The sequence below is a fragment of the Malus domestica genome, chromosome 02, assembly GCF_042453785.1.
Source record: "Malus domestica chromosome 02, GDT2T_hap1".
Classification (NCBI taxonomy): Eukaryota; Viridiplantae; Streptophyta; class Magnoliopsida; order Rosales; family Rosaceae; genus Malus; species Malus domestica.
Window position 1 is genome coordinate 10,403,180 of NC_091662.1, and position 22,728 is coordinate 10,425,907.

Here is a 22,728-nt window from a genome sequence, read left to right on the forward strand (position 1 = left end):
TTGGTTTTATCAAGAAGGTAACATGGGGAGACTTAAATGGTGAGGCATTTCCGGAACTCAATGCAGCCTATGGAACTCAAGTTGAACATGTGCTCCTTACAAATTATCTGTCACAAAATTCTTGTATGTATGAACTCATCTGCAAAGTTTAAAAATTATATATATATTTTTATTTTTGTGTTTTAATTTTATGGTTGTCAATGAGTTTCAGTTCCACAAGGCAGCAAGCAACACCAAAAATGTGTGACTGTGACAAGTTTGCTCCCCGTTTTTACGGCGTAGGGCAACTGGGCTGACCTAAGGAGGATGTCGAGGGAAGGTTGCCCTTAACCTGTTGGGCATATGGATGTTTGGTATCTTGCTATTTCTGTTACTTTGTGTACATGACAAGCATAGAAAAAACGGTGAGACAAATATGTGTTCATTTGGTCCCCTATCGAGGAGGTCGAGGAGATCCTTACATATTTTCGAATCCTTATAGCACTCAGTCACGTGGTGAGTGTTGTAGGAATATAAGATTATATATCGATGACACTCAAGTTTTTACATAACTAGACAGGAACTATGATGTCTTATGGCACACCTTGAATCTTAAACAAAAGGCTTTATAACCATTCCCCTCACTTGTGGGGGCAGTTTGTCCTTAAACCGTAGTATATAAACATTCATTGTTAAATTATTAATCACTTGCTGTATAGGTTTCATTTGAATATTGTTGGTGAATGATCTCCATTTGTCCGAACTCCGGTGAACTTTTAACTAGAAATGTTTTATATCAAGCATGGTGATTTAATCTGTAGGCTACGTGAAGTTTAATCGGCTCCTGTTTTCTCAGCATTTGTGGTGGCTTCTAAACAAGTCTAATTATTAGAGAAAGACTTGCATGAAAGGGAGAGATGACGGGGCAGCAATGTCCCAAATCTATAACATGCTGTCATGTGTTTTAATTTTTCACTTGACATTATATGGTTGATTTAAGACACCGTCATCTTGACGTTTCTATTATATGCGAATCCTACCTGTTTGATAATCATTTCGTTTTCATCATTGTTAACTTAGTTTGAAAGCTATTTTTTATTTTATTTTTAGAATTTGATTAAAAACTAAAATAATTACCAAATGAGTAAAAAAAAAAAAAAAAAAAAAATTATCAACCGACTCTAAATTAATAATTAAAAAAGTGAAAAAACAAACAAATTCGAAATCCCGCTTAAAATAAACAGAGGCAAACGAACTAAAACCCTAACCCCTCTTTACTCCTCCAATTTTCCCCTTCGGAAACCTAAGTGCAAGGGAATTGCAATACCAATTGGCAAATATGCCCAATTGAAAAACCCTTTTCTGCTTTATTCGACGAACTACTTGTTTGGATTCCTTTGTTTAAATTGGAAAACGAAAAGCTTGACATTTTCTCACAATGTCAGTGAGAAAAGCAGGTGAAACTGAACCGCCTCAGCCGGAGGAGGGTGGCGGCTCCGCCCAACTGTCGCAGCCAGTCCGAACTTCAAAGCCTGCAGAAGAAGAAGACAAGAAGGTAGTGCATTCTTCTGCTGTTCGTTCTTAACATTTGGGTTCAATTTTTTTTGGTTTTAAATTTGTAAATTAGCTCAATAATTTAGTGGGTTTCTTGTGAACGACAACTAAGAAGCTGAAAGTTTTGAACTTTTCTTCTTTTTCCGTGCGCAAATTGGCCTTTTGCTGTTTATTTCTGCAATTTGTAGATTTTTAGTTCATTGACTTTGAGGGAGCAACTGGAAGGGGCGAAAGATTTATACATTTGTTGGTTCCATATATTTGAATGCCGCTTAATTTTCATTTTTCGATGTAATTGCATAACATCTCTGATGATTTTTTTTTCGTTTCGGTTATCAAAGAGCACAAGCAGGAGACTGAAGGATGTTGATATATGTGTGCCAATTGTATACGGGACAGTTGCGTTCTACCTCGGTAGGAAGGCCAGTGAGTAAGTATTTATATTTGATTGGGTCCTCGTTTATGCCTTTTTTTGTGTGTTTTGAATAATTTCCGCCTATGTTTTCCGTTAATTAGGTCTCAGTCCCATAAGTGGACGGTTTATGTTCGTGGGGCAACAAACGAGGACCTTGGGGTGGTGGTAAAGCGAGTTATATTTCAATTGCATCCTAGTTTCAATAACCCTATGAGAGTGATTGATTCGCCCCCATTTGAGTTAACGGAATGTGGTTGGGGTGAATTTGAAATTTCCATCAGTCTGTTCTTCCACAATGATGTCTGTGAGAGACAGTTAGACTTGTAAGTTGCGTATTCTGATATTGATTTCGTCTACTTGAAAACCTTCACAAGATAGTACAATAATTACCTGAGCTCATATCATGCAGGTATCACCATTTGAAGTTATATACTGAAGATGAATCTGGGCCCCAGTCAACCAAGAAACCTGTTGTTGTGGAGTCTTACGATGAAATAGTTTTCCCTGATCCTTTAGAGGCCTGTTTTGCTTGTGTGCAGAACCATCCAGCTGTTATAGTGCCCCGTTTACCTGCTGGTTTCAACTTGCCTAATCCTGGTAAATTTTATAGCTTTGGTATCTTTTTGATATCATTTTGAACCTTCACTTCTTATAATCCGTTGATTTTAAATGTCTTACATGGATTTTTTTTCAGTGCCGATTGATCAGAAGAATGACAGGGAACGAGGGGACATGAAGGAACATCCCCATGGTCAGTGGTTCTTAAATTTTTCAGAGGCAGATGAGCTCTTAAAACATGCAGCGGCTCGTCAAGAGGTTAGAATTAGTAGCTGCGTTCTCTTTTTTTTTTTTTAACTAATCAGTGTGGTGAATGCTGTAAGTTTTATTCTGTGTTGGTGCATTGTACAATGCTAATAGTTTTTTGTTTTGGTCTCGTTGTAAACTGCTAATGCTTTGGAACTAACATATTCTCAAATTTTTTCCTCTCCCCCCCCCGACCTAATATGGCCTTTCCTTTTTCTTTTTAACCTTTTTTAATGTAAGAGCCTATATGATCATGCAAATTGTGGTCATGTTTAGGGTACTGCTTTATAAGATTACTTACTAGAGATTACGTTCTATTACTAGTTTCTATTGGGCTGGTGATTATGATCTGTTTCTCTTCCCTTATAGTAACTCCGCCGTGTAAGTTTATCTTACATTGCCGGTCCCAAGCCCGGATAAAGGAGGAGGGGGAGGGCGTCAGGTAGTCGACAGCCGGCACTCCATGATCACGTCGAATCCTTATGAAAATGAATCCAGAACGAAATCGCGCTAAAGCTAGGGCGTCACCCGTAAGTGGCGCGCTGTGTGGCCTGAGCACAGTGATAAGTGAGCAAGGGTCGCTGTATCTCCATCGGCACCCGGATACAGTGTTAAATGAGCAAGGGGGCTATAGAAACTTCTTTTCGAACGACTCCACTCAAAGTTGTTTGGGAGCATATGCTCCTATCAACTTTACACGGGACACACAAAAGAAGTACTTTGATCCTATTAGACGGGGAATGGTGAAGAAGCTAGGACAGAAGGGTAGAGTTCAAGAGAGCAAAATGCGTTTAGGAACGTGGAATATAGGAACCTTGACGGGAAAATCTATGGAAGTAGTAGAAGTTATGGTGAGGAGAAGGGTAAATATTATGTGCCTACAAGAAACTAAGTGGGTTGGTCGTAAGGCAAAGGATCTAGAAAACTCAGGGTTTAAACTATGGTATTCGGGCACAAATAGAACGAGAAACGGTGTTGGCATCATCGTGGACAAGACCTTGACACAAGATGTTGTAGATGTCAAGAGGGTAGGAGATAGAATCATGGTAATCAAGATTGTAATAGGACAAGAACTTATCAATGTGATTAGTGCGTACGCACCTCAAGTAGGGTTGGATACGAGTTCGAAGGAGAAATTTTGGGAAGACCTTGGAGACTTGGTGCAAGGAATTGCTCAGACGGAGAAGTTATTTATAGGAGGAGATTTAAATGGACACGTGGGTAGGGAGACAGGCAACTATGGAGGTTTTCATGGTGGCCATGGTTTTGGGGAGAGAAACGAGGATGGGGAAGCTATCTTGGATTTTGCAATGGTATATGATCTCTTCTTAGCCAACACCTTCTTTAAGAAGAGAGAAGAACATGTGATCACCTACAAGAGTGGGTCGTCAAAAACACAAATAGATTTTCTTCTAATGAGGAAAGGGGATCGTATAACTTGTAAGGATTGCAAAGTTATACCAGGAGAGAGCGTGACTAATCAACATCGCTTGTTGGTGATGGATGTACATATCAAAAGAGTGAGAAAAAAGAACAAGACTTGGAAGTGCCCAAGGACTAGATGGTGGAATCTAAAAGAAGAAAAACAAGCCATTTTCAAAGAGAAAGTAATCACCCAGTGTGTGTGGGATAGAGAGGGGGAAGCTAACCAAATGTGGGATTCCATGGCTAGTTGTATCCGAAAAGTAGCAAAAGAGGTATTAGGAGAGTCCAAGGGCTTTGCCCCACACCAAAAGGAATCTTGGTGGTGGAATGAGGAGGTACAAGCAAAGGTGAAGGCTAAGAAGGAATGTTGTAAAGCCTTATATAAGGATAGGACCGATGAAAATTGTGAAAGGTATAGAAAAGCGAAGCAAGAGGCGAAGAAAGCTGTGAGAGAAGCTAAGTTAGCGGCTTATGACGATATGTATAAGCGACTAGATACCAAAGAAGGAGAGTTGGATATCTATAAACTAGCTAGAGCAAGGGAAAAGAAGACAAATGACCTAAACCAAGTGAGGTGCATCAAGGATGAGGATGGAAAGGTTCTTACTACAGAGAACGCGGTTAAAGACAGATGGAAATGTTATTTTCATAATCTTTTCAATGAAGGACATGAAATGAGTGCTTCTTTAGGGGAGTTGAGTAACTCAGAAGAGTGTAGAAACTACTCTTTTTATCGTAGAATCCGGAAGGAAGAAGTGGGTGTAGCTTTGAAGAAGATGAAGCATAGAAAAGCAGTAGGCCCAGACGATATACCAATCGAAGTGTGGAAAGTTTTGGGAGAGACATGTATAACATGGCTCACTGACCTTTTCAATAGGATTTTGAAAACGAAGAAGATGCCGAATGAGTGGCGAATGAGCACTTTGGTGCCTATCTACAAGAATAAGGGCGATGTATAAAATTGCATGAACTATAGGGGAATTAAGCTAATGAGTCATACAATTAAGCTCTGGGAGAGAGTCATTGAGCATAGATTGAGGCAAGAGACACGGGTTTCGGACAACCAATTCGGGTTCATGCCAGGGCGCTCAACCATGGAGGCAATCTATCTCTTACGAAGATTGATGGAAAGATATAGAGATGGGAAAAAGGATTTACACATGGTCTTTATAGATTTGGAAAAAGCGTATGATAGGGTCTCAAGAGACATTCTTTGGAGGATTTTAGAGAAGAAAGGAGTACGAGTAGCATATATTCAAGCTATACAGGATATGTATGAAGGAGCAAAGACTGCAGTAAGAACTCATGAAGGACAAACCGAAAGCTTTCCCATAACTGTAGGATTACATCAAGGCTCATCCTTAAGTCCTTACCTTTTTGCGTTGGTAATGGATGAGTTAATAGGACATATTCAAGGTGATATTCCTTAGTGTATGCTTTTCGCAGACGATATAGTGTTGATAGATGAAACTCAGGAAGGGGTAAATGCAAAGCTTAACCTTTGGAGAGAAGTGTTGGAATCTAAAGGTCTTCGCTTAAGCCGATCAAAGACAGAATATATGGAGTGCAAGTTCAGTGCAAATGGAGGTCAAAACGAGTTAGGGGTGAGGATCAGAGATCAAGAAATACCAAAGAGCGACCGTTTTCGTTACCTACGATCTATCTTGCAAAAGAACGGAGAATTAGATGGAGATCTCAACCATAGAATACAAGCTGGATGGATGAAGTGGAAGAGTGCATCCGGCGTGTTGTGTGACCGCCGTATGCCACTGAAGCTCAAGGGAAAATTTTATAGGACGGCAATAAGGCCGGCGATGCTGTATGGCACAGAATGTTGGGCGGTGAAGCATCAACACGTACACAAAATGGGTGTAGCGGAGATGAGGATGCTTCGTTGGATGTGTGGGCACACGAGAAAGGATAAGATTAGGAATGAGGATATCCGGGGTAAAGTAGGAGTAGCCGAAATTGAAGGAAAGATGAGAGAAAATCGGTTACGGTGGTTTGGACATGTGCAAAGAAGGCCTACTGACGCTCCGATTAGAAGATGCGACTATGGGACAGAGGTTCAGGGCCGAAGGGGCAGAGGAAGACCTAGGAAAACTTTGGAAGAGACCCTAAGAAAAGACTTAGAGTACTTGGATCTAACGGAGGATATGACACAGGACAGAACACAATGGCGTTCTAAGATTCATATAGCCGATCCCACTCAGTGACTTGGATTTTCCAAGTCTCCAACCGAGAAGTTTTCCTCACTCGGGAAATTAAGGGAACACTACCTCAACCTATATGCTCCACTCACAAAGCTTCAACATACAAGCTTCAACAAAAGAAAATTCAAAGAACTTAGCGAAGAAGGCTTTGGTGTATTTAACACAATACGTTGAAATGAAGGAAAGCTTATTTATTGATATCCCCGATAAGTTACAAATATGTACATATACTTAGTCAAAATAAACAAACAAGAGGGAGCCTTCACAAAGGTTGCTTAGGAGAAGTCTCAGCAGTCGGTAGAGCCCCAGAAAGAGAAGGCACCGGAGGGGGATCATTCGGAGCCTCAGTACTGGACAAAACCCTAGAAGGAGGAGGCATCAGAGATTGATCATTTGAAGCTTCATTACGCGGTACAGCCCCAGAAGACGAAGGCAATAAATGCCTTTGGAACAAACTCACAAATCTCTGATGATCAAGTAAAACCTGACCATCAGATTCCTTCATCTGGTCAAGCTTCCTCTTCATGTTTGTAGCATAGTCATGTGCGAGCCGGTGCAACTGTTTATTCTCATGTTTGAGCCCTCTAATCTCCTGTTTGAGACTCATCACTTCAGCCGCCAATGATTCAACTTGGCGGGTTCGAGCAAATAGGCGTTGGGCCATATTAGACACAGAACCTGCACACTGAACACTGAGAGCCAGAGAATCCTTAACAGACAACTCATCAGACCGTTTGGAAAGTAGTCTGTTATCTTTGGGAGTGAGAAGGTTCCTGGCCACTACCGCAGCGGTCATATCATTCTTCATCACGGAATCCCCAACGGTAAAAGGACCAGTAGGGGAGACGAAGGATGGGCGCCATATGTTGTCTGGAGAAGGCGGGGCTGCCTTTTCAACAAGGTTCAAGTCAAAACGACGGTCGGAGGGGCCAGACATTTTCAAAGGTGTTGAAGAGAGAAGAGGTCGGACAAATCAAGATCTTAGAAGTGCAAGAATGGAGCTTCTACTGGTGGATATTCAAGTGTGCTTTGGAACTTAATGTCAGCCCCTATAAAAATCTGCACTCGACGAAGCTTCAGAAATCGAAGAGGCGCCTGCTCAGAAATCGAAGAGGCGTTTGCTTTCTCAAAAGCTGGGCTGCTCAGAGACCACGATGGTCGATCTCAGAAATCGAAGAGGTGTTTGCTTTCTCAAAAGCTGGGCTGCTCAAAGACCATAAAGGCCGATCTCAGAAATCGAAGAGGCTTGCTTTCTCAAAAGCTGGGCTGCTCAGAGACCACGAGGGCCGATTTCAGAAATCGAAGAGGCACCTACTTTTCCAGCCTTGTCAGCACCTGTCACACGCACACTCAGCTTTGCGGAAATTATGTGCATTCTGTCGAAGATTTCTGGCGAAGTAGAAAGCACATGAATCGTACTGTTCAATCACCCACTTCCCACACGCAACAGTAGCTCATGGGTACCACTGATAACTTTGCCAAAGTTCTCTGACAAAGTTGAGACACGTGAAGCTTGCAGCTCCCACTACATCGCTCTGACCAAGAAGGGTAAAAGAATTGCAAAGAAACAACATTAACAAAGTTTAGACACATAAATTTTGAAGGTCTAGCTACCATATTATTACCCACAAGGGTAAAGGAACAGTACCACTGTTGGATAATTGGAAAGTCCCGGTGTGTCAACCTCTGTGCTTCGTGGCAAGGTAGACTAGCAAACATGCCCAACCTTTACTCACATTCGAGAAAACACTCCTAACAAGATTGCTTGCTCCAAAATCGAAGAGGCACCGCCCTCCGAATCTCGAGAGCTAGACTCCCAACATGATTACTTTCTCAAAAATCGAAGAGAGGGTAAAGGAACAGTACCACTGCTGGATAATTGGAAAGTCCCTGTGTGTTAACCTTTGTGCTTCGTGGCAAGGTAGACTAGCAAACATGCCCAAACTTTACTCACATTTGAGAAAACACTCCCAACAAGATTGCTTGCTCCAAAATCGAAGAGGCACTGCCCTCCGAATCTCGAGAGCCAGACTCCCAACATGATTACTTTCTCAAAATCGAAGAGAGGGTAAAGGAATAGTACCACTGCTGGATAATTGGAAAGTCCCTGTGTGTCAACCTCTGTGCTTCGTGGCAAGGTAGACTAGCAAACATGCCCAACCTTTACTCACATTCGAGAAAACACTCCCAACAAGATTGCTTCCTCCAAAATCGAAGAGGCACGGCCCTCCGAATCTCGAGAGCCAGACTCCCAACATGATTACTTTCTCAAAAATCGAAGAGACACCGCTCTCCGAATCTCGAGAGCCAGACCCCCAGCAGGATTGCTTTCTAAAAAATCGAAGAGGCATCGTTCTCCGAATCTCGAGAGCCAGACCCATGACAGGTCTGTAATCTTCACACGCAACATCAGCTTTCCAGATACCACAAACCACTTTTTCAAAGTGCTCTGACAGAGTTAAAACATGTGAAGCTGGCAGCTCCCACTACCGTGCTATAACCAAGCAGGGTAAAGGAATAGCATTATTACTTGATGTTAGGGAGACTCCTATATATGTCGACTTCCATCCCTAACGGACAGGCAGACCTGCAAAAATGCTCAACCCTTTCTCTTATCTGAGAGGGCACTCCCAACAAAGCCTTTCGAAATATTCAGCTTTCTTTCCCCCCGATAATACCTCTGTAAACAAGCTATACTAGAGCAAGATTATCTCATATCATCAGGGTTAAAAGCAAGAGTATCCCATATCATGCTTTTTCCCTGTCTTTTCCTTTGGCCTTGTTCTTACCTGCAAGACAAGGAGAAAGAGAGCAATCAGTCAGCACTTGGAATCAAGCTTCCAGCCAGGAACTGACTGCCTGGAACCCCTTACCTGATTACTTACCTGGCATTGCTCTCAAGTACTCATCTTCAACATCTTATGCTTCCAGGGAAGATACCGCATCTGCCTGAGGAACAGATAGGGCAAGTGAGAAGGATACAAGGAAGCATGTGGAGACAAGCGTAACAGCACACGTGCCGATACATCCACTACTCTATCAAAAGCAAAAGTATCCCATATCAGCAGAGTCGAACGTACTCTAGATTTGATGGACTTGTTTTGACCTTCAAATTCTTCAGTCGGCCTTATACTCTGGAGGAAACCAGAAAACCCTCCAGCCCAGTTCAAGAATAAGCCTGTGGAAAGTTACTTCTTCAAAAGCAAAAGTATCCCATATCATCTCTCCTCATTTTTCTTCTCTTTATCCTTCATGCTGCCTGCAAGATAGGGAGAATGTGAACAATCAGTCGGAGCTCTGATTGCTTACCTTGTCTGTCACCTCTTTCAGCAGATCCCCCAGCTCGGCGACTTGGGGGACTCCTACTACATGGTTTGTATCTCGCTTGACCAAGCATGAAACTACAAGTAAGCTTCAAGTGAAATTGATACATTACCTTGTGCATCTCCACCAGTTACAGATACCACCCCTGGATGGAGGAAGAGTACCTCAAGAGAAGATGCCACATCTACCTATGAGACAGATAAGGCAAGTCAAGACGATACCACACTCCGGTACTTAGAAGTTTCGTGGCTACGAGATCATTCTCCCACAATATTTCCTAATGTCATTTGTACTAAATCATTCACTTGTACCCACTAAAGGAGAGCTTGAACCTATGTACTTGTGTAAACCCTTCACAATTAATGAGAACTCCTCTATTCCGTGGACGTAGCCAATCTGGGTGAACCACGTACATCTTGTGTTTGCTTCCCTATCTCTATCCATTTATATACTTATCCACACCAATGACCGGAGCAATCTAGCGAAGATCACAAAAAGTGATCGTTTTCGCTACCTAGGATCTATCTTGCAAGAGAACGGAGAATTATATGGAGATCTCAACCATAGAATACAAGCTGGATGGATGAAGTGTAAGAGTGCATCCGGCGTGTTGTGTGACCGTCATAGGCCACTGAAGCTCAAGGGAAAATTTTATAGGACGACAATAAGGCCAGCGATGTTGTATGGCACAGAATGTTGGGCGGTGAAGCATCAACGTACACAAAATGGGTGTAGCGGAGATGAGGATGCTTCGTGGGATGTATGGGCACACGAGAAAGGATAAGATTGGGAATTAGGATATCCGAGGTAAAGTAGGAGTAGCCAAAATTGAAGGAAATATAAGAGAAAATCGGTTCCGGTGGTTTGGACATGTGCAAAGAAGGCCTACTGACGTTCCGGTTCGAAAATGTGACTACGGGACAGAGGTTCGGGGCCGAAGGAGTAGAGGAAGACTTAGGAAAACTTTGGAAGAGACCCTAAGAAAAGACTTGAGTACTTGGATCTAACGGAGGACATGACACAAATGAGCGCAATGACGTTCTAGGATTCATATAGCCGACCCCACTTAGTGGGAAAAGGCTTTGTTGTTGTTGTTGTTGTTGTTGTTGTCTCTTCCCTTATAGTGTATGTGTATCCTCGCTAGGTCTGTCCATTGTGTTCAAGTCTGAGTCGTTATTGCTGGATGTCTTACATGTCCCACACTATCTTGAATGCATTTGATTTAGTTTTCTCATTGCGGGTTTCACTTGCAGCTATGACCCATTGCATGTACTGTTGCCCTTGTCATTTCTTGCGACTTGTGTTCCTCTTTCTTCTGAATTTTGGTCAAGTCTAATACCGTGTTATTGTTGAGTGTCGTGTGATATTCACCAATACAGAAAGCATGCGATGGGCTTTACTTTGTAACTTTTAATTTATCGGCCTGGCTTCACATGTAGCTATGTCCAATTCAATGTCAGAATGAAACTAGAAACTCTCTTCTATAAATAGAGATCATTCTCTCACAATATTTCCTAATATCATTTGTACTAAATCATTCATTAGTACTCACTAAAGGAGAGCTTGAACCTATGTACTTTTGTAAACCCTTCACAATTAATGAGAACTTTTCTACTCTGTGGACGTAGCCAATCTGGGTGAACCACGTACATCTTGTGTTTGCTTCCCTGTCTCTATCATTTACATACTTATCCACACTAGTGACCGGAGCAATCTAGCGAAGGTCACAAACTTAACACTTTCTGTTGTACCAAAGTCCTCATTGATTTTGTGCATCAAAATTTGGCCCCGTCTGTAGGAACGACATTTATTCCCACTCTCTTCAGCTTTGTTAAGCTGGTTTTCACCATTCGTACGCTTTCTTTTGACCAGACATCCCTTTCCAATATGGGGAGCGAAGTAAGTCACAACACACAGAATGACATCCCTTTTACACCTGGTGCGAAACAACGAAAAAAGAAACAAAAAAAGTTTGGAGTGCACAATGACATTTTTGGGGTGCTAATAACATCTCCCAATAGTGAGTGCTAAAACATAATGTATATTAAATAAAAGGGTTAAATTTGTTGTTTCTCTTCAATTTTAATAAGCTTATCTTTGATATTACGAGTTATGTGGATCACATAGTGTTAACAAGTTGCACTATTACGTAAACATGTTAAAGTGTGTTATTTTTTTAGTTAGGTAGATTGACTTGATAGACGAATTTGTTTATTAACCATGTCAACCCATTTGACACTATTATGATCAATATGAACCCGATTATTTTGCATTTTATTCTATACTGTCGTGTCGTTTTCAAAACTACCACCCCATACATATTTGTATATAGACAATCTTGCATGGATATGAACATTGTGTCTTTGTATATCGGTATGTAAACAAAATTTATGGTAATCATTAGGAATGTGAAATAATACAAAGGAAAAAAAGTGAAGAAAAAGCAAGACAGATGGGCATGTAGGCTGCTGCTGACCTAGCTACAAGCTCCACGGGTGGAATTTTTGAGCTTTAGAACATAGGTTAGCTAAAATCTCTCGAAAGTGAGTCAGAGAAAGAGACTAGTACTGCTGTAACAAGTGGTGCTCATTTTATGAGTAATATATGTCTTTAACTTAGAAGCTCCTTCTGCATACGTATGGTCTGGTTTTTGGTTTTATCAAGAAGGTAACATGGGCAGACTTAAATGGTAAGAAGACATTTCCAGAACTCATTGCAGCATATGAACTCAAGTTGAACATGTGCTCCCTACAAATTGTCTGTCACTAAGTTCATGTATATATGTATGAACTCATCTCGGGTTTCACGTGTAGCTTTGACCCATTGCATGTACTGTTGCCCTTATCAGTTCTTGCAAGAGATGTGCTATCCATACACCCATTTTTACTTCTCACGCAACCCTTATTAATTTTTGTCTGTTGATCTTCTTTAATTCATCCAATCCGACGGTCGAAAGCCAAAAAAGTGTGAGAGAAGTAAAAAGGGATGTGTGGATATCACACCCCTTCTTGCAACTTGTGTTCCTCTCTCTTCTAACTGTTGGTCAAGTCTAATGCCGGGTTACTGTTGACTGTCTTGTGTGTTATTCACGAATACAGAAAGCATGTGATGAGCTTTATTATCGGCCTGGATTGACACGTAGCTAGTCCAATTCAATGTACAGAGTTGTTGTGGCTTGTTTCGCTCTTCCTTTTGCGCCGGTTTGAGTGGTCTGACTGCGGACTTCTACATAGGGATTTTTGGGAGAATAAGATGTTTACATTGCCTTCAACTTGATAGGTCCAAGCCCACATTCTCAGTGTGAGAGGAAGACTGAGTATGATGGATGGGCCGCCCCAACTGTCAAAGCCACTGTCAGGATACGAATATGCATGACCATGCTCGATCATCCTTGAAGTTTCCTGGTCAGTGTCAATCACGGAAGATCATATTGCCGTGAGTCTTTTGAAAATATGAATGTAAATATTGTGTAAATATTAAAGTCCTTTATTAGGAATGATATTTCTTTGTGTCCTTTTTTGTTTCATTGGAGAATAAAGATTGTATATACTTATATACCAAATTATGCAATACATGAAAATAATCCTGTAAAATTCTATTTGGTATCAAGGGCTTGGTAACGGTCAACGTATAGCTGTGGGTGAATTTTATCTGTGTCGTATGTTGAGTAGTGGCTACTATGCAGCCTGTACCGTGTATTGCTGTTGCTGTGCAGTGGATTCTCTCTGGGTAATTGCCGTGAATAATTGCTCGTATTTAAGCAATTGTGGACTGCAGCTGCTGCCTAGTGCAAATTATATTATTAGGTAAAAAGTGAGTGCTCAAATACCAAGCAAAACAATTGTATTGCTTTGAGAATTCCCAAACAAATTGGGATATTTTCTTACGTGTTAGCTTTTCATCACTGCTTGGATTGCTGTCTATTGCGTGAGGACTTTTTTTGCTACTGGTTTGTGCCGTGCATACTTAGCTGCTGCAGTCCGTGAAAAAAGTCTGCAGTCCACTGTTTTTGTGTCGATCCAACAACCTAAATAGCAGCGTGACACGTTGTTGCTGCTTGTGTTCCTTAGAGCGTGTGGTTCCATAATTGATGCGGTGATGTGATTGTCGTGTATTACTATCTCGTGAGTTATGGCGAATACAAGTTGGATTTTAGATTCTGATGCAATGGATCATATGACGTATGATAAAATCTTGTTTTAGTCCATGAAAGATCCTTAGGCCATCTCTAACCGAGGGTTGGCCAGATGGCTCGTTTTAGCCCTCTGGCCCTCCAAGATTCCTCAAGATATTAATATTTTAATGAACAGTACAGGGCCATATTGGCCTCCGTCTCCAACCGAGGGCCAAAGGGCCAGAGGACTCGTTTTAGCCCTGTCACAAAAAACCATCTCCAACCGAGGGCCAAAGGGCCATAGGGCCAAACATAATTTATTATTTAAAAACTACAATTTAAATTCAAATCTAACGGCTAAGTGATGTCAGCTAGCCGTTGGTAGCTGACATCATGCTGACGTCAGCGAGCCGTTGGATTTGAATTTTTTTTTGCTATAAATTGGGTGGATATTGGGCTATAATTCACACAACTTTAAATTCAATCTATTTCAATTCAATCTCTTTCAATTCAAGTTTGCAATGAATTCCAACTTTGGATCTTCATCCAATTCCAATTAGGGGTCCTCATCCAATTCCAAATTGGAAGCAAAATAGGCGCAAATGAGACGAGAAGATGAGGAGTCTGATGAGAAGTTCAAGTAAGGCGCAACAAACAAAACATGGCAGCAGCCATGGCTGCGGCCATGATATGTTCTCGTGCTACAAATAAGTACCTACAACAGGATCTTGTTGCACATCTTTGGGCCAAAAGAAGCATGGAGTAGGCTTTTAAGTTTTATGTTGTTAAATGTTTTTAAAAATGTTGTTTAAGTTTCATGTTGTTAAATGTTTTTTTTTATGTTGTATAATTTGTATGTTGGTTAATGTTATTTAATGTTGTTTCATATTGTTTAATGTTGTTTCATGTTACTTAATTTAATTTAATGTTATAGGAAAAAAATAGAATTGAAAAAAAATATGAAACAAATTTTGTGAAATAGAAGTTATAGGAAAAAAAATGGAATTTAAAAAAATATGAAACAAATTTTGTAAAATAGAAGTTATATGAAAAAAAAATATGAATCAAAATTTGTAAAATAGAAGTTATAGGAAAAAAATAGAATTTAAAAAAAAATTGAAACAAATTTTGTGAAATAAAAGTTATAGGAAAAAAATGGAATTTAAAAAAAAATATGAAACAAATTTTGTAAAATAGAAGTTATAGGAAAAAAAATAGAATTTAAAAAAAAATTGAAACAAATTTTGTAAAATAGAATTGAAAAAAAATATGAAAAAAAATTTGATTCATATGAAAAGGAAAAAAAAGGGAAAAAAAGAAGTTTAAATTCATAAAAAAAAAAAAGTTAATACAACGGCTAGTAGCCGTTATATTAAAAAAAATTCAAACTATTAGTGTCGGTTATAACCGACACTAATAGTAATTAAAAATAAAATTTTTGCTTTGAATAACTATTACTGTCGGTTATAACCGACAGTATTAAAAAATTCTTCTTTAATGCTGTCGGTTATAACCGACAGCAACCGACAGTATTAAAAAATTCTTCTTTAATGCTGTCGGTTATAACCGACAGCAATAGGAAAACATAAAAAAAAAAATAGCCAGCCCGGGGCTGGCTGGCTAGCCGAAAGCAGCCAGCCCTCCAGCCCTCTCTGATCCCATGGGGCCCTCCCAGATTCCAGAGCCCTCTGGCCTAGCCCTCGGTTGGAGACGGTTTTAGGGCTATTTTCGGCCCTCTGGCCCTCTGGACCCTTCGGTTAGAGATGGCCTTATAGAAAGTGTGTGACAACTGCCAATGGTATTACTGCTGCTATTGTTGGAGCAGCAACTGCCAATAAACAATTATGTAAGGGAAGAGAGGGGTTATATTATGTGGATGATGTGGTTCCTGGAAGAGCTAATTTGGTTCATGTGTCACGTAATAGCAATCTACATAAGGTATTGTTATTGCATCGTTGTTTGAGGCATGCATCATTTGGTTATTTGAAACATATATTACCTGATTTGTTCAGTGGTATTGAAGACTCAGAATTGAAATATGAAGTATGTATTTTAGCCAAAAGTCATCGTGCTTCATTCCCTCCAAGTATGAATAGAAAATTTTCTCCATTTGCGCTAGTACACTTTGATGTGTGGGGGCCTTCCCCTGTTAGTACTACTTCAGGAATTAGGTGGTTTGTTGCTTTCGTGGATGATTGCACTCATATGACGTGGTCGTATGTGTTGAAAAATAAAAGTGAGGTTTGTGATGTGTTTCGTCTATTTCAACAGATGATTAAAACTTAGTATTCCTCTTATATTAAAGTTTTGTGTTCTGACGATGGTGGAGAGTACATAAATTATGAATTATCCCGGTTTCTACAAGATTGTGGAATTATTCATCAAACTACATGTCCGTATACTTCGCAACAAAATGGGGTTACTAAGAGAAAGAATCGTCATATCTTGGAAACTGCTCGTGTTTTGTTTATTGGTGCGTCCGTTCCTAAACGTTTTTGGCCTGAAACTGTTTCCTATGTCGTGTATGTGATTAATCGTATGCCATCTCAGGTTGTGGACTTCCATACACCTCTTCAGTTATTGATAGAACGTGTTCTCGTAGTATCCACCAATATCCTACCTCCTCGTGTGCTTGGATGTGTAACGTATGTTCATATTCACAAGCTTTATCATAGTAAATTGGATCCATGTGCTTTTCGGTGTGTCTTTGTTGGATTTGCATCCCAACAAAAAGGTTATAAATGTTACCACCCAGAAAGTCAACACATGTATGCAACCATGGATGTGATTTTTTCTGAATCGGAATATTTTTATACTCTAGTATCATCACCTTCCGATCACAAGAGGGAGAATGCTAGTATTTGTGATCTTAATGGTGATGTTGGGTGGTTGGATGTACAAGATGTAATTACTTCAGGGGGAGTGCACTGTGACAGTGACAATGCTGTGCCCGATGTTGCAGAACCTCAGTTTCTTCCTTTGAGACTGTTGTAAGTGCTCAACCATTGACTACGGAAGAGGAATGTGATGAGAGTCCTTGTGCCGTTCGATTAGCTACTGCCGAACCTGAGGTAACTTCACCGCAGGTTGCTGCCGAAGCTAACAACCCTAAGACTTGTGCCGAAGATGCTTCCCTCTCTCTCTCTCTCTAGCTCAATAGTGGCATTGTCCAATACGTCTTTTCTGAATATCCCTAAGGTAAGTACTATTGATGCTCATGTAACTAATGATGTTATAAGTACATATAAGTTGCCACCAAGGCAAAATCGTGGTGTACCTCCTGACATGTTTTCTCTGGAAGGAAAAGTGAAGTATCCAATAGTGAATTATGTGTCATGTAAAAATCTTTCACCTGAACATCAAGCTTGGGTGAATTATGTGGAGTCAATCCATGTACCAACTTGAGCAGAGGATGCTTTGAAGACTCAAGAATGGGCTGAAGCAATGGATGAAGAGATGAGAGCACTACGGAAAAATAATACATGGGAAGTAGTGGAGCTGCTGAGAGGGAAAAGACCATTTGGGTGCCGATGGGTTTTCTCAGTTAAATACAAGGCTGACGGATCATTCAACATGTATAAAGCAAGGTTGGTAGCAAAAGGATATACTCAGACATATGGTGTTGATTATCAGGAAACTTTTTCTCTAGTAGCTAAGATGAATATGGTACGAGTTCTTATCTCATTAGCTACAAATTTGGATTGGCCATTGAAACAGTTTGATGTTAAAAATGCTTTTCTTCATGGACATTTGGAAAAGGAAGTGTATACGGATTTTCCTCTGGGATATAATGCTGGAGGAAAAACAAGAGTGTGCCGATTGCGGAAGTCACTGTATGGGCTTAAGCAGTCACCTCGTTCATGGTTTAGGAGATTCACTCAGGCCATGAGGAAGAATGGGTATTATCAAACTCATTCTGATCATACTCTATTTGTGAAACAGAGAAATGGTAAATTAACAGCCTTAATTATTTATGTGGATGATATGATAATGAAAAGTGATGATTCAAATGAGATTGTCAAACTGGAAAAAAACCTCACTGTCAAGTTTGAGATGAAGAGTTTGGGTGATTTAAGGTATTTTCTTGGAGTTGAAGTTGCTTGTTCATCCAAAGGTATTTTCTTGTCTCAACGAAAATATGTTCTAGATTTGTTAAAGGAAATAGGTATGCTTGGGTGTAAACCTGTGGATACTCTTATTGTGGAGAAACATCACTTGGGAATTTATTCAGATTAGGAACCAGTACATAAAGGCAAATATCAGATATTTGTAGGAAGACTAATTTATTTAGCTCATACTCGTTGGATATAGCTTATGCAGTGAGTGTGGTGAGTCAATTTATGCACTCACCAAGTGTGGATCATATGGCTGCTGTTATGTGGATTTTAGCTTATTTAAAATCGGCCCCGGGGAAAGGAATTTTGTATAAAAATTTCGGTCATTTAAAAATTGAAGGGTTTATTGATGCTGATTGGGCAGGTGATGTGACTGATAGGCGTTCTACTTCTGGATACTTTACGTTCGTTGGAGGAAATTTAGTTACTTGGAGGAGTAAGAAACAAAAGTTGGTGTTTAGGTCTTCTGCGGAGGCCAAATTTAAAGGTATGGTGCATGGAGTGTGTGAAGTTCTTTGGTTATGTAAATTGCTTTGGGGTCTTGGTTTCAAACCGAATGAGGCTACAAATTTGTACTATGACAATAAGTCAGCACGAAAGATTGTAGAGAACCGGTACATCATGACATAACGAAGCAAGTGGAGGTTGATTGTCATTTCATTAAGGAAAAGCTTGATAAGAAGATTGTGTCAATACCGTTTGTGAACTCAGAAGAGCAACTTGTGGATATTCTCACTCATGTTGTGTGTAGTAGGTCTTTTGGTGACTCACTTATCAAGTTGGGCATGTGTGACATCTATGCTCCAACTTGAGGGGGAGTAGTGTTGTGAGTCTTTAGAAAATAGGAAAGTAAATATTGTGTAAATATTAGAGTCCTTTATTAGGAAGGATATCTCTTTGTGTCCTTTTTTGTTTTCTTGGAGAACAAGGATTGTATGTACTTATATACCAAATTATGCAATACATGAAAATAACCCTGTAAAATTCTATTGATCAAAGAATGTTTTTTGATGTGAAACATGTGTATCCAGTTATGGTTAAACTCCATGTTTTTTAAATCTCTCCTTTAGAGCTGACTGAAGGTTAGTATAGGAAGAACAAACGACTCTAGCAAAGCATATCATCGAAAAAGAGTTGGAAGTTTGCGTGCACGAACACTTGAATGTAAAACATGTATGGATGCACTTATGCATATGTTACAGTTACACGTATGTTTTGATTGATCGATTTGTGAGCATGACCTGAACTATCATAAGCCAGCCACTCGGTTTCTTTGCACATTTTGTCCTAGTAATTTTGATGTTTTTCGGTCTTACAAGCCGAGTTTACTTTCGTTGAATGCAAGAGGTTCAAGATAAGCTCTCAACTAAAAGTTGAATACATGATTCGAACCAATTCCAGTCATTTCACACATTTTAGTTACTGTTACAACAAACATTTTAGTCATTTCAAACAGCTTTAATCTCTTCATTAACTTCTGCTGATGCAGCGACAATAACGTAATTGGATTAATCGAGTGTTCGAGTGGAACTCTGAATTCAAATGCAGAGAATTCTGACTTTCGATACAGTGATTTGCAAGGCAATGTACATATATTGTTCAATTTCTCTGTGTTCTTTTCCTCTCACATCAGGTTCTTTAAAGATGGTGTCATCAAAGCCGCCATATCTATTTCTGTCTCTCTGAGGTTTCTTAAAGACAAGAGTAACATGGCATTCACATGTCGATAAATTAATAGGTTTTGAACTTCTACTGTAACACGAGGTTCTCTCTCCCTCTCTCTCTCTATTGAATGGCAATCATGGTCCTGCCTTCAGTTACGATGATATGGTCCGTGGTGCTTCCAGTATTCAATTCTGAACTCTCTATCCATATTCATATCCACAACATGGGTAGCCGCATATATAGACATATGAACACTTGTGAGAATAACGGGCTCATTTAGAGTTTGAATGTTGTACGTGGAAGCGTTGCAATTCGTAATCACATCATATCAGGACTTGTTGACATGAATTCAACACACACCAAAAAACAAAAAAGGGCTGTAAACATGTTTTATATTACAAGCTATGTGGATCACATATGTGTTAACGAGTTACACAATCGTGTAAACAAAGTGTGTTATTTTTTAGTTAGGCCGATTGACTTAATAGACGAATTTGTTTATTAACCGTGTCAACCCATTTGGCACGATTATGTTCAACATAAGCCCGATTATTTCACGTCTTTTTTTATATAGATTGTCATGTCGTTTCTAAAATTACTACCCCGTACATATACGTATATAGACAATCTTGCATGGATATAAAACATTGTGTCTTTGTACATATGTATGTAAACAAATTTAGGGTAATCATTGGGAATGTGAAATAATACAAAGAAAAAAAAGTGAAGAAAATAAAAACAAGTCAGATGGCCATATATACCGGCTGCTGTTGCCCTAGCTAGAAGCTCCACGAGTGGAATTTTTGAGCCTTAGAACATGGGTTAATTAAATTCTCTCAAAAGTGAGTCAGAGAGAGAGCGAGAGACTAGTACTGCTGTAACAAGTGGTTCTCATTTTATGAGGAATATGTCTTCAACTTAGCAGCTCCTTCTGCATATGTATGGTCTGGTTTTTGGTTTTATCAAGAAGGTAACATGGGCAGACTTAAATGGTGAGACATTTCCGGAACTCAATGCAGCATATGGAACTCAAATTGAACATGTGCTCCTTACAAATTATCTGTCACAAAATTCATGTATGTATGAACTCATCTGCAAAGTTTAATAATTATATATATATATATATATATATATATATATTTTTTTTTTTTTTAAATTTTTGTGTTTTAAATTTGTGGTTGTCAATGAGTTTCAGTTCCACAAGGCAGCAAGCAACACCAAAAATGCGTGACTGTGAGAAGTTTGCTCCCCGTTTTGACGGCGTAGGGCAAGTGGACTGACCTAAGGAGGATGTCGAGGGAAGGTTGCCCTTAACGTGTTGGGCAAATGGATGTTTGGTATCTTGCTATTTCTGTTACTTTGTGTACATGACAAGCATAGAAAAAACGGTGAGACAAATATGTGTTCATTTGGTCCCCTATCGAGGAGGTCGAGGAGATCCTTACATATTTTCGAATCCTTATAGCACTCAGTCACGTGGTGAGTGTTGTAGGAATATAAGATTATATATCGATGACACTCAAGTTTTTACATAACTAGATAGGAACTATGATGTCTTATGGCACACCTTGAATCTTAAACAAAAGGCTTTATAACCATTCCCCTCACTTGTGGGGGCAGTTTGTCCTTAAACCGTAGTATATAAACATTCATTCGTAGACTGTTCACAAAGGATAAATTGAAGTAGGGTTGTTGATTTAGTGGCGAAAATTGTGAATATGAGATGAGTTGTAAATTTAGACTCTTTACGTCCGAATATACTGATTCAAATGGTTGCAGAATACATAATTGCACATACTCAACCTGTCTAAACGTTAAACCTAACACAACCTTTTATACCATATCTTATGGCCTTGTATCCAATTGAGTAATTACAAGTGTCTCTACTTTACTTGGTACCTATAAGAAGAACAAAGTAAATCCACCATTATTTAGATTTTGGACCACCTTTTGGGAAAAAAAAAAATAATTCGATTGCACTTGCCAACCAAAAAATCTTCTAACCTTTTGTCCTTGAAAGATTTTATATTTGTTTTAGCTAGCTGGGTTCTATTGTATACGGTTGTACTGCAACCAACCATTATCTGCTCTAATTGTACTAAAAACGAAGATTTTGCCTTTTATTCTTAATAGTTATAATCACTACGTAACCAATTTAGGTTAATGCTTACTCCTTGTTTGGGTGTGATTTTAAAACAACTGAAACCGTTTTTAGAATGAACCTATAATAAAAATTTAAGTAAATTTCGGAAAAATATACTTAAATATTTCATGTAAGAAACACATACTGCAAGAAGCACCATACTTCAAGTGATTTTGAAACATAAAACATTTTTTTTCCCAAAACACTTCAGTCATTTTAAAAATACTCCAAACGAATAGTAAGCAGTGTCCTTATTTGATTAATAGTTGATAGTTATTAGTCGAATTAACTATTTAGTTTCTTTTTACAACCTTACAAATCTTATTTCTGTATTTATTTTGGGATATTTATTTTTAATTATTTTTGTAGTCGTAAAGCACAGAATGAAAGTTGTCAGGATAAGTAATAAGTTGGCAAATCTTTGTTAAGAAAGACGGCTCGAATTTTTGGACGGTGTGGTTTAGAGGAAGACTAACGCATTATGCACTATCTATTAAATAAACAGAGTGTTTGTCTAAAGGATGCCCATTTTTTTTTGCGGGGCTTCAATGATTCCATCTGTTTATTTTTTAAGTCTTCATTTATAGATAATTCTTGCAAAAAATTAATTCCATCTAAAATTATGTACTCATTTGTCAAAACCATGTACTCATTGATTATCATGATAAAATTTCAATGTTTCATAGAACATAGTATTCGTCAATTTCTTTGAACTCAATTAGATGTCTCAAACATTTATAATTTGGCTAATATTTTGTAAGGATGATCTATAAAGTGCAACTTGAAAAATAGATTCGGATAGTTGAAGTTCGATGTGAAGTAAGTCTCACAACTAGTCCCCATTTTTATCGAAAAATAAAGATCCATTTCAATAAAGGGTCTGATTAAATAAATACAGTGACTTTATTTTTTTTTTACCAAGAATTGTACTCTACCAAAAGGTTTACCAAACAAAATGAGATCGCAATTTCTTTGCC

The 22,728-nt window shown here is 39.1% G+C and overlaps 1 protein-coding gene and 1 non-coding gene across 4 annotated transcripts; one reads left to right on the forward strand and one right to left on the reverse strand.

The window, feature by feature from the left end:
• The first annotated feature begins 1,190 nt into the window (after positions 1-1,190).
• On the forward strand, positions 1,191-13,307 carry LOC103407080 (transcription initiation factor TFIID subunit 14b-like). 3 transcript variants are annotated; one of them, XM_029090656.2, is made up of 6 exons: positions 1,191-1,534; positions 1,875-1,963; positions 2,050-2,271; positions 2,358-2,545; positions 2,643-2,764; positions 12,119-13,307. In XM_029090656.2, exons 1-6 carry the CDS (start codon positions 1,418-1,420, stop codon positions 12,176-12,178), a joined length of 798 nt encoding a protein of 265 aa, XP_028946489.1. In that variant the 5' UTR covers positions 1,191-1,417; the 3' UTR covers positions 12,179-13,307. The 3 variants fall into 3 exon arrangements, with proteins under 3 accessions (XP_028946489.1, XP_028946492.1, XP_028946488.1); XM_029090659.2 differs by having other exon boundaries at positions 1,204-1,534; positions 12,813-13,307; XM_029090655.2 differs by having other exon boundaries at positions 1,204-1,534; positions 12,994-13,307.
• A 223-nt stretch (positions 13,308-13,530) lies between these two features.
• On the reverse strand, positions 13,531-13,625 carry LOC114823809 (small nucleolar RNA R24). The gene has a single exon (XR_003771756.1). It is a non-coding gene; the product is annotated as a small nucleolar RNA R24 (small nucleolar RNA).
• Positions 13,626-22,728: the final 9,103 nt, after the last annotated feature.

What these genes read in the sequence shown, in the direction of transcription:
- LOC103407080 (XM_029090655.2), top strand. Translation starts at nt 1,418, where the DNA reads ATGTCAGTGAGAAAAGCAGGTGAAACTGAACCGCCTCAGCCGGAGGAG. An exon ending in CAGAAGAAGAAGACAAGAAG is followed by an intron (nt 1,535 to 1,874) that starts GTAGTGCATTCT and finishes CGGTTATCAAAG; the next exon opens with AGCACAAGCAGGAGACTGAA. An exon ending in TTTCAACTTGCCTAATCCTG is followed by an intron (nt 2,546 to 2,642) that starts GTAAATTTTATA and finishes ATTTTTTTTCAG; the next exon opens with TGCCGATTGATCAGAAGAAT.